This window comes from Bombus vancouverensis, chromosome 7 (assembly GCF_051014615.1).
Source record: "Bombus vancouverensis nearcticus chromosome 7, iyBomVanc1_principal, whole genome shotgun sequence".
NCBI lineage: Eukaryota > Metazoa > Arthropoda > Insecta > Hymenoptera > Apidae > Bombus > Bombus vancouverensis.
Window position 1 is genome coordinate 11,726,911 of NC_134917.1, and position 11,595 is coordinate 11,738,505.

General features: G+C 28.2%; 4 protein-coding genes across 8 annotated transcripts; 3 read left to right on the forward strand and 1 right to left on the reverse strand.

The window, feature by feature from the left end:
* Positions 1 to 2,776: 2,776 nt before the first annotated feature.
* Positions 2,777 to 3,628, forward strand: LOC117159090 (Coiled-coil domain containing 56). 4 transcript variants are annotated; one of them, XM_076620182.1, is made up of 4 exons: positions 2,777 to 2,820; positions 2,918 to 3,060; positions 3,183 to 3,260; positions 3,336 to 3,628. In XM_076620182.1, exons 3-4 carry the CDS (start codon positions 3,251 to 3,253, stop codon positions 3,626 to 3,628), a joined length of 303 nt encoding a protein of 100 aa, XP_076476297.1. In that variant the 5' UTR covers positions 2,777 to 2,820; positions 2,918 to 3,060; positions 3,183 to 3,250. The 4 variants fall into 4 exon arrangements, with proteins under 4 accessions (XP_076476297.1, XP_076476299.1, XP_033194517.1 ...); XM_076620184.1 differs by having other exon boundaries at positions 2,778 to 2,820; positions 2,918 to 3,038; XM_033338626.2 differs by lacking the exon at positions 2,918 to 3,060 and having other exon boundaries at positions 2,787 to 2,820.
* A 74-nt stretch (positions 3,629 to 3,702) lies between these two features.
* Positions 3,703 to 5,103, forward strand: mtTFB1 (mitochondrial transcription factor B1). Its single transcript, XM_033338623.2, has 3 exons — positions 3,703 to 4,333; positions 4,422 to 4,575; positions 4,728 to 5,103. The coding sequence occupies exons 1-3, from the start codon at positions 3,703 to 3,705 to the stop codon at positions 4,966 to 4,968; spliced, it is 1,026 nt and encodes a 341-aa protein (XP_033194514.1). The 3' UTR covers positions 4,969 to 5,103.
* Positions 5,104 to 5,533: 430 nt separating this feature from the next.
* LOC117159086 (zinc finger CCCH domain-containing protein 15 homolog) lies at positions 5,534 to 7,619 on the reverse strand. Its single transcript, XM_033338622.2, has 7 exons — positions 7,432 to 7,619; positions 7,098 to 7,305; positions 6,672 to 6,910; positions 6,394 to 6,597; positions 6,093 to 6,267; positions 5,814 to 6,011; positions 5,534 to 5,744 (listed from the first exon to the last, which is right to left on the reverse strand). Exons 1-7 carry the CDS (start codon positions 7,498 to 7,500, stop codon positions 5,635 to 5,637), a joined length of 1,203 nt encoding a protein of 400 aa, XP_033194513.1. The 5' UTR covers positions 7,501 to 7,619; the 3' UTR covers positions 5,534 to 5,634.
* Positions 7,620 to 8,184: 565 nt separating this feature from the next.
* On the forward strand, positions 8,185 to 11,517 carry eIF3e (eukaryotic translation initiation factor 3 subunit E). Of its 2 annotated transcripts, none has more exons than XM_033338620.2 (9): positions 8,185 to 8,373; positions 8,441 to 8,557; positions 8,631 to 8,792; positions 8,962 to 9,084; positions 9,172 to 9,404; positions 9,499 to 9,616; positions 10,138 to 10,349; positions 10,437 to 10,700; positions 11,166 to 11,517. In XM_033338620.2, exons 1-8 carry the CDS (start codon positions 8,284 to 8,286, stop codon positions 10,693 to 10,695), a joined length of 1,314 nt encoding a protein of 437 aa, XP_033194511.1. In that variant the 5' UTR covers positions 8,185 to 8,283; the 3' UTR covers positions 10,696 to 10,700; positions 11,166 to 11,517. The 2 variants fall into 2 exon arrangements, with proteins under 2 accessions (XP_033194511.1, XP_033194510.1); XM_033338619.2 differs by having other exon boundaries at positions 10,437 to 10,674.
* Positions 11,518 to 11,595: the final 78 nt, after the last annotated feature.

Here is an 11,595-nt window from a genome sequence, read left to right on the forward strand (position 1 = left end):
TCTGTTTTAGGCAACACATTGAAGATCATCGTACTTACGTGTCTACCTTATTAGAGATGTATACAGAATAAACTGATACTATAGTCCGAGGAGATCTTTCCAAGCAGTGTCAGACTTCAGCACTATACCCATGGTATACCCGTGAGTCATTCTCGAAAGCACGTCTAGAAGATCCCACGGGCATTCCCTTATCTTGCATTGTCGAGCTGGGTCGCAGATCTTCTCACAACTGCCTGAGGTTCTCTTTAAAAAACGCAATGCACGAACATCGTGTGGCAGCTTATGAAGCTGTCTCTTGAATACCTAATCCACTGCCTCAACCACAGCCATTTTAAAATCCGCTAACAATGCCCCAACTTCAGTTTCGACAATTAGGTACTAATTACGTCGTAATTAGCGCTGTAGTTAATAAGTTATCAGTACCTAAATACTTACTTTATTAGTAATTGATAGTTCGTAATTGGTAGTTTAGCGTGCAACGAATTTTTTTTTTTTTTTTTGTTGAAAACTTTTCGATCACAGCTTTATCCTTTTGCAAATTGTTTATCTTGTTTTATTTTATTTCATTTTATGTATTTTTTATTAAGTTACGAATATAGTAGCAGCGACGAGTGGCGAGGATGGCGGCGTGTAGCAATGGGATCCGAAACAATTCGAATTATGATTCAAGACTCAATGGAGACTTTTACGAGTTTTAAGCTTCGAATCCTATTCGAAGTTATTCAAATGTGTCGCCGCATACACGATAGAGATTCGAACTGTTTCAGATCTCACACCACTACTCGCCGTTTCGCTATAATCTCGTACTTAGACGTTTCTAGTATATTGATTTTGTAATTCATTTTTGTGTCGTCATTATTTATTTAAACCGAATTGCATTACCGATTATTGATTATTTCAATAGCGTTCAACGTGTAATTAGGTAGCCAACTGGTTAGGTATGAATTACGTAATCAACTAATCGATTTAAAAACATGCAATTGACGTATGACGTATATGGAATCGAAATGGCAAATTTTGGATTTGATTAGATACGACATATTACTATTATTAATATTAGCGAACTACCTTTCGTAAAACACAAACTTTTAGTTTGAAACATTAACACAATAACGTAGCAAAAATTTGTTGTTGAAGTGAAGGAAAAATAACAGATATTTGTTTATTATAATCCTGTAAATTTAAAAGCATGAAACATTTTGAAACTATACGAGTATTTATAATTTAGAAGATATATTAACGTCCATTGCATTGCTATATTTAATGCATAACTAACATAGCTAATAAGCAGTTTAGTTAACACATTCGCAACATTACGTATTACTGTTAAATATGCTATAAAAAGAAAATAATAGTATAATTTCTGCTAAATAATATAAATACTTGAAACTTCATTTTTAGGTTGTCGAATAATCATGTACAAAAATTAGTAGGTATAACTACATAGAAAGAAAAATACTTAGTTAAGCCTAAAATATGCTGAAACATAATCGCAGGAAAATATTTAGGTAAAGTATTCAACGATATTTCAATATTTTAAGACTTGTACGCCATTAATAAAATATGTAAAAATTAATGAAATTTGTGATCTTCGGAAAGTGCAATGGAAAAATCAATAATGCAGCAGGGAATATTCGTGGTGTATATTAATATTGAACAAATGCAATTGTAATTTAAAATTAACTTAGCTGAAATTACTGATTTTTATCATTGATTTGATAATATTCATCAAAATCGTAAAAATATATTCGTCGATGCATATTTTTATACGCAAATATAACCTATATATTATAATATCCCAATTAAAAAATCAATACTAATTAAAAATGCATTAATTCTAGTCAACATACATTCATTTCCTTTTAGTTTTATTTAAAATATGGTTAAATATATAAAGTAAAATTAAATTCATTAGAGAATATGTATACTTTGTAAATAATCAATGTTTTGAAGTAAATCAGAAGAAGTTATACAAATCGCGAATTCTGATTATCATAGATGCAAGTTTGCTGTCGTGAAACTGGTGCCGACAGTAATTCGTAACAGTAATGCGAAAGGATTATCAAGGAAATTGAAGTAACTATGTGATTACACGAGAATCTCTCGACGAAGCGCCTTAGGTCCAAACGGATAAAGCTATAGTACGATAAATTTTGTACCGGATAATTTCTTTCGTGAAAAATATGCGAAAACGAAAAATTAATTTAGTAATGTAAACAAATACTTGTTTATCAACTATATATGTTAAATTATTCATACGAATGTTTTCCAAATATATTAAGATAATATTTAGCCTCCTGGACATTTTACAACTTATTCTTTGGAAGACTATTTTTATGTTAATTCTTATATCATCAACAGAAATCTATAATTTTTCATTATTAAGAATATTAAATAAAGAAAACATCATTTTTCTTATAACATTTTGGCAATGTAAATATTTACATACGTACATGTTGTGTACATATTACAATAGAGACATTACGGCATGTATAGACAATTAATTAACTAATAGACAATTAATGAATTAAATTTATGCTTTCTGTATATTTTTATATTTTGTATTCGTATTAATAACTAATAATCAAGCTAGTATTTTAAAAAAATGTTTTCTAACATAATCCTGTTTTGTATTATCTTACATAAGCTTCAATACATGTATGTATGTATGTATGTGTGTGCGTGCGTGCGTGCGTACGTGCGTGCGCGCGCATGTGTGGGGGGGGGGGGCGGCGTTGTGTGTGTGGTTGTGTGTGTGTGTGTATATATATATGAATTGAACGCATGCGCTGAAACTTGAAATAAACCAAATGATCGAAGGTAAGTGAAAAAAATGGAAATATGATATATTCTGTAAATGTGATTATTGAGTTTCTGTAAAAAAATATATAGTATATGTAATTCTATATTTTTTTAGATATATATAATAAATAGTATTGAAAAATACTATTTAAATTAAGAAAAACTGTATTATATCATAACTTTTACAAAGTTTCCACAAAAGAAATTACGTATAAGATATTTTGTTATTAATTAAGGTGAAAGTACTGCTATAGTCTTGTGAGTGAATACAGAATTTACGTATATTACATCAGTATAGTAATTTTTTATAAAGCTAGGCTGAGCTGATAAAGGTTATGTGAAGTTGTGTTTTATAATTATATAATCATTTCTTTTAACAGAAACAAAAACGCGAAAATAATAACCACAGTAGTGTGATTGCTTATCAAAAAAAGGAGAAATTTATACAATGCAATCCGGTGAATGGCGAGATTAATGTTTGTTAAGTATTACATTATCAAATTTTCTATTTATTTATATTAGTTTTGTTACAGATGAGAAAGATAGTGACTTGATGCCAAAATTAGATCTTGTAAGAGATAAAAGTAAATTAAAATATAGTGATATAATATATATGAAACAAGCAGAAGAAGCAGCTATTCAAAGAGCATCCCAATATGCAAAAAGACGTAACAAGTGTGCAAAAGCAGGTTTTGCTCTAGCTGGTTTATCTTTAGGAATTTATCTGTATACCATATATGCTGTAAAACAGGAAACATTTTTAAATGATCTATATGAACCCGAAAAAATAATTGAAAAACCTAGTTCAAAAGCTAACGTCGCTTAAAATTATTTGTATTTGTATCATATAAGACATTACTCTTACCTACATATTATCTAAATACAAATAAAAAAAGAACTATGTCAACTCTAAGGTTACCACCTTTACCAAGTATAAAAGATTTGTTAAAAATATATAAATTGCGTGCAGTGAAACAGCTTTCTCAAAACTTTATCTTAGATCAAAATTTGTCAGATAAAATAATAAGAAAAACAGGAAATCTCTCTGATTGTCATGTATTAGAAGTTGGTCCTGGTCCTGGTGGACTAACTCGATCTATTTTAAAGCATCAACCAAATAAAGTAATTGTCGTAGAAAAAGACAAAAGATTTGAGCCGACGTTAGAAATGTTGGCAGATGCTTTTGCAGCGGTTAATGGTAACATGGAAATTATTTTTGATGACATAATGAGGTTTAACATGACTACTGTTCTCCCACGAACTGAAGCAAAAGCTTGGACAGATAAAAGTCCAAGAATTAGATTAATTGGTAATTTACCATTTAATATATCAACACCTTTGATAATAAAGTGGCTACATGCAGTTTGTGAAAAAACTGGCCCTTGGGAATTTGGAAGAACTAGAATGACATTAACATTTCAAAAAGAAGTTGCTGAACGATTAGTAGCTGAACCATCAGATTTACAAAGATGTAGATTATCTGTAATGGCACAAGCTTGGACAAAACCAATATTACATTTTATTATACCAGGTATATTAATTCAGATCTTTTTAGGTTGTTTAATTTTTACATTTTTTGTTCATAAAAAATTTAATACATTTATTTTTGCTAAAAATAGGTAGTTCCTTTGTTCCTAAACCGGATGTTGATGTTGGTGTTGTAACATTTGCACCTTTAACTGTTCCACGTACAAAACATGAATTTACAATTTTTGAGAAAGTTACACGACACATTTTTAGTTTTCGTCAAAAATACAGTATACGAGGTATAGAGTAAGTAAAGATCACAGAAAAATATTTTTACATTCAACAATTTATCCTTTATATATTATCATATTTTATATTGATAAAAAATAGTTATAAGAGTAATGAAAAGAATTATAGAATTCAGTAATACAATTCTGAAATTTTTATATACATTTCAGAACATTATTTCCTCTAGAATATCGGAAAGAATTGGGACAAATGATGTATAAACTTTCTGATTTGGACCCACAAACAAGACCAATGCAACTTACAGTAGAGGATATTGATAAACTTGTTAGTGCATATAAATATTTATTAGAAAAGCACCCAGAAATAAATTTTTATGAATATCGTGCATCACGCCGCATAGTATCATTATCTAATACAAAGGATATAGAAGTCGTGGAATGTACAGACTAAAATTTGCCTTGAAATCTTGTAAAATAAACATAAATAACAATAATTTCATTTTTGCTATACTTTTTTATGTTTACTTTTATTCACATATATCATGAATGTTTTAATAAATCAAAAGAATTTATAAATTATTTAATATTTATACTGCTGTTAATAATTATACGTGTAAATATTTTTGAAAATATGATTCGTTCCATTTGCCAGTCTCGTTATCACATTAAATTTTAATTTTACCAGGTTAACCTATCAATTTTAAATCCGCAATTACGTTATTAAAAGTAATTTAACAACTATTATTTTAAATACTTCCACGATTGTAACAATTTTATATATTTTCCAACTTATATCTTTTTCTCATAGAAACACTAAATAATTTATGAATGCAATAATAAAGAATTCGGTTATATTTTTTATCGTAAAAAATTAAAAATCATAATTACATTAAAATACATTAATTTCAATTTCAAGTAATTTGCACGAGACCAGCTCTTTACATTACATTATGTGTATGTATATTGCTTGAAAATAGAGTATAAGATGTAAGTAGTAATATACAAGATACATAACATTTTGTACTAGTAAATGTATGTATAATATTTTAATAATACATATATTGTAAAGATACAGAAGACACTGAATAAAAGGAAGAATTTGAACATGATAGTTGAATCACTCTTCTAAATCTAAACCTTCTAATTCTTCTTCTAAGCCTTCTAAATCTTCCTCTTTAAATAGGTTTTCATTAATTGCTAATGCAGCTGCACCTTCACCAACAGTAACTGCCATAATAATATAAGTTATTAATCTCAAAATATTATTTTAAAACATTGAATATATTTTCTACAAACCAGTGGAGCCGCTTTCGTTGTTTATATCTTTATTATTTTTCAACCGATCTGCACCAGCTACAGTTATTCCAGAAGTATCAATTTCACTAGCTTCAAGTGCGAGTCTGTCCATGTCAAGTTCTCTATATTCTACTTTCTCTTCAGTCTCATCTTCCTCGCGGACATAACTAGATATTGCTTCGTCTCCATCGTCAATGCCTAAAAATATTTTCAAAGTAAATTTTATACATGTGCTAAGAACATAAAATATGTAAGATATAAAACAATAAAGAAAAATACCATCTCCAGCTGCAAGCTCAGGATTAAAGTAGAACATTTCTCTGCCAGAAATACCAACTTGACGTCCCGCTTTGTAATCGTTCCGTCTTTTTTCTTCATCTTTCAGTGCTTGCTCTTTCTTTTCTTTTAGTTTTCTCTTCTTCCATGCCAAAAATGTCTCTAATGTTATTTTAGTCTGCCAGAAAATGTCAAACAAATTATACATTTTAAGAAAATATATTAAATACTAAAAATATTTATGAAATATAAATATAAAAGTTCATATTATATTGTTTTATAGATTATTAAAATATATTCATACTTGATTTGGTCCCAAATTGGCTCTTTCTGTTTCAATTAAATCTTCTAAAGAAATTTCATCTTTTTTATCTTCTTTCTTTTTATCTTTCTTAAGGACAAAACCTGGTGGTAATGCGTGCCTGTAGATACATTTTTGCCCCGACGGACATTCCCAAAACCAACCATATTTTGATTTTTCAACTGCTTCTAGGAAATGTTTACAAATCTAAAATTAAACATATTATTTACTTTCTCATTTTTCAAAAAACTAGTAGCAAAATATTATGAATTTGAGCTTACAATATCTGTTGTTGGACGATTACCACTGCCATGCTTCTTCTCAACAACTTCTTTCAATTTATCTTCATCCCATTTATCCATGGTATCAGTTTCTTTATCATCATCTCTCATATCACAGTATAATGAACGTTTTTCTGCTTTTCTTTCTATACTTAAATCATGAGAAAATTTGCATTTATCACCTTTTGTACATTGTCCTTGTTTAAAGAATGCACATACTACTGATTTAGGATCAGTTCCTGCAAAAAAGTAAATAACTATTTTGTTATGTTCTTTTTGTGTTTATCTATAATAAGATAAAAATAATAAAACGATAAAATAACTGTGAATATTAGAACTTATGCTAATGTAATATATTCAAACAATTCTTGATAATTGTATTATATCTTTTAACTAAGTGCTGCAATAACCTTACTCAGTTAATACCTTTATCTATTTTTTGTGTTTGCACAGGTTTAAATATGAGAGCTAATTCTTTCTGCTCCTTTAATTTTTTTTCTTTTTCAAGTTTTTTAATATTAGGATCTTCTAATTTCCGTGAATTAACACCACCTGATTTTACCTGCTTCTCTACTTGCTGAATAAATTTCTGTTGTTTGGCACCTTTCTTGTTCTTTATACCAAAAGTCTTATCCTAGAAGAAAAATTAATATTTAAGTGAAAAAATATGAAGAGTAACAAACCTCAGTACAAATCTCATATACATGTTTAAAATAAAGAATATGGTATTTTAAGGTTATAAATGTTTGTATTTAAATACCTCAATAACTTTCTCTTTTTTCTTCTGCTCCGCCTTCTTACTGGGAGCTGGTGCCTTTTTGGGTGGCATTTCATTCGCTTTTCTGTATTTACGGATAGCAAATATAGAAAATTTAATAACAGAAGATACAAATGTACAGAAATTTACTTCTGAATCATGGAACAATTCATACACGTATACATTTATAAATGTAAATGTAGTAGTAACACGAAATGGACCATAAAATACATATTCTGTATATAAGAAAGTGTGAACGATAATAAACGAACTGGACACATTAAACTTTTTTATTCAGCAAGTTCTATCTTATATAAATATATTTATCCATAAATTTTATTTTAGAAATATTCTTTTTAATTCGAAATTTCGACCTCATCAAACATAAGTAGTAATTATAATACATTATCATTTAATTATTATTTATAAAAGTATAAAGCGTTGATGTAGTATAGTATTAGACTCATAATAAAGTTGTATAATAAAACTATGTTAAAAATGTATCTATAAATGTTATTACTGTATCTGACTCTACTTACCTTTTGATCATTTCATAATAAGTACTTTATAGCATAAATTAAAAATCGAATAGAATATTACATATTTCCTTACTTATCTGTTTAACATTGATGTTAGAAATATTATATTAACATAAAGTAATTAAAGATATATAATATGTTATAATACATCATTTGACAAATCATAGTACGTATAACGCAATCCATTTGTTGGGTTAAATCTTTCCGCTCTGTATATTCTATGTTCTTCGACGCTAACGTGGAGCGTGTTCAATTCCTTTCTTATCCGTAGATTGTGGTTAGAATCGCTTTAATCCGATTTTCTTTAAGATCTGAAATGGCGAAATTCGATTTAACATCACGTATAGGTCAATATCTTGACCGGCATTTAGTTTTTCCACTTTTGGAATTCCTATCTGCAAAACAGGTATAATAAAAAAAAAAGAATATTTTTGCTTTAGACAGTTTGGTTATAATACACTTGTGCTTCTTAGATTTACGATGAGGACGAATTACTTCAAGCTAAGCTCGATATTCTTAGCAAAACAAATATGATAGATTATACAATTGACATTCGGAAACAGCTTTATCCTAACTTAGAAGTGCCAGAGGTACAAATAAATTTAATAAGTGATAATTATATGTTTATAAATAAAAAGCATGATTGAGAACTTCAAATTGTAGGAATTGAAAGCTCGTCGTGCAGATGTACTACAAGAACTTGGTATTTTACAAAATAATGTGTCTGTCGTTGTGCAACTTATGAATAATGAAGAAGTTATGAAGAAAATGGAAAATATGCGAGATTCTAAAGCATTGAACAATTATCTTACTCAAGAATCTGAGGTAAGTGAAATGAAACCACATACGGTATCTTATTTTTGTATAAATCTAACAAATTAACATAAAAAATATTAAAAAACATTTTTCTATCAAGTTTTTATGTATAGTATTTATGTATCTCTTATATATTTTAACAAATCTATTTTAATTTACATATATTATCTTTTTATAGTTTAGAGTGGAAATGATGGATAGTTTCGTGAAATTAGCAAAATATCGTTATGAATGTGGCAATTATTCTGTTTCTACATCATATTTATATTTTTATATGCTTATAATGCCACCAACTGATAAGGTAATGATATAATAGTTATATGTTTGATACAAATAGATTAATTTATATTATTTTTAAGATAATAAAGCAGACATTTGTAATTTTTAGAATTATTTAAATGTACTTTGGGGCAAACTGGCATCAGAAATTCTAGTGCAAAATTGGGAAACTGCATTAGAGGATGTAAACAAATTAAGAGAATACATTGATAGCAATGTCATAGGAAATTCTCTTCAAGTATTACAACAAAGAACATGGCTTATTCATTGGAGTTTATTTGTATTTTTTAATCATGTGAAAGGCAGAGATTTAATCGTAGAAATGTTTCTTTATAGACCACAGTATGTGAATATTTTTATAAGTATTGTATTACTAACATAATATACTTTAAGTATGATAAAGGATATAAAATTATGCGCATTTGTTGTTTTACAGTTACCTAAACGCAATTCAGACAATGTGTCCTCATATATTGAGATATTTAGCAGCTGCTGTCATCGTTAATCGTTCCAGGCGATCTATCTTGAAAGATCTTGTAAAAGTAATACAGCAGGTTTGTAGTAATTCTTTATTAGAATATTTGGTAAATATCCACAAAAAAGGAGCCATTTCCGATTTTGTTGATTTTTAAATATGTTGTAAAGCTCGACATTTCAAACAACTTTTCCCTATACATATAACCAACGGTTTGTTTCAGTTTTCAATTTATATGCAAAAATATCCAGTTGCTCTGCCCTACTTTTCAAACTGGTTTGGGTTAGTACATAGTAATATTAATTTGGTTGCTCAGTATTGTTTATATTTATTCTCGGCGATCGAATTAATAATACTACATAGTAATCCAACTCAGCTTAAAAAACAAAGCCGAGCGACCGGATATTTTTGCACATAACTTGAATACTAAGGCTGATCGCCGGTTACATGCATAAGAAAAAATTGTTCAATATGCTAAGATTTACAATATATTTCAAAATTACCGAAATTATAAATGGCTCTCTTTTCGTGAATATTTACCAAATATTTTTAAGTTACACATAATCTTAAGACGTATTAATTATTGTTTATTCTTTACAGGAATCTTATACATATCGTGACCCCATCACAGAATTTCTAGAACATTTATATGTCAATTTTGATTTTGATGGAGCAAGACAAAAACTACAAGAATGTCAAACAGTTGTATTTAATGACTTTTTCTTAATTGCATTACTGAGCGAATTTGTAGAGAACGCACGTTTAATGATCTTCGAAACATTTTGTAGAATACATCAATGTATAAGTATTGGGTATATAATAATTTTATGTTTTTAATTATGTACATTGAAATATTGGAATATATTTTTATAATTCGTTAATACATTTTTATATTACAGAATGCTTGCAGAAAAGCTTAATATGAAAGCAGATGTAGCAGAATGTTGGATCGTTAATCTAATTCGTAATGCACGACTAGATGCCAAAATAGACAGCAAATTAGGGCATGTTGTAATGGGTGGACAGCCCGCATCTCCTTATCAACAATTAGTCGAGAAAATTGAAACTTTAAGTGTTCGTAGTGAAGCATTAGAAAATTTAATTGAACGGAAACTAAAAGCTAAGAATCAAGACCCTGTAAGTATAGTGTGGAACTAACTAAGGTCAGTATCATTCACAATCATTTTTCATACATCAGTATTTTTTCGCTTTTTTCAGTCACCTGATTAACTCAAAATGATTATGATTCTCTCCATCAAGAAATCACACTTTACATATAAATATTCTTAAATATTCATTCCTTTTTTACTAAATTTTTTTAATTATTACATAATTGCTTTCTTAACAATTACATTATTATATAATATACACTTTACTTTCATATAATGAGAATAAAAGGAGAGGCATATTATACTAATACTTGTTCATTAATTTTTTTCAAATTAAGCTATTATACTAAGAATTACACTGTAATTGAATCGTATCCTATACAATATCCAAGGTATTATCCATTCATCAAATCATTCATATATGCATAGATCAAAAGCACAAAAAAATTTTCTCTCTCTAAATGTAATTCGTTTTCTTTTTCTTGTACACATTATAGCAAACTGTTTTATTTTTTGCAGTACCAAATTTCGTGGAATCTGGACTTATGACATCATGATGCAATATGCAGGGATATTGTTTAAAAACATCCAATTGTTTAATTCAACCCCAACCTAAAAGCGAAACACGCGGAGTGAAATAATTCAATTCTATGCATGTAAGCGGAAGCCGGAGTTCTAACGTGAAACGAATATATTTTTATTCATACATTTTTCTTTAAAAGATTAAATTGAATGAATAAAAATATATTTGTAGGAACATTGTATAAATATATGTGTGTACATTACAACATAAAAACCATTGTACTGTTTGTAACATGTATCGGCACATTTCATTATAAGAAACGTGTTAAAAAGAAGTATAATTCAGTAATTCTTTTTAATGTATCTCATTTCAAGTACCTTTAAGTCAGCTCTCTAACAAAAGATTCCTATTTAATCTAAAAAATAA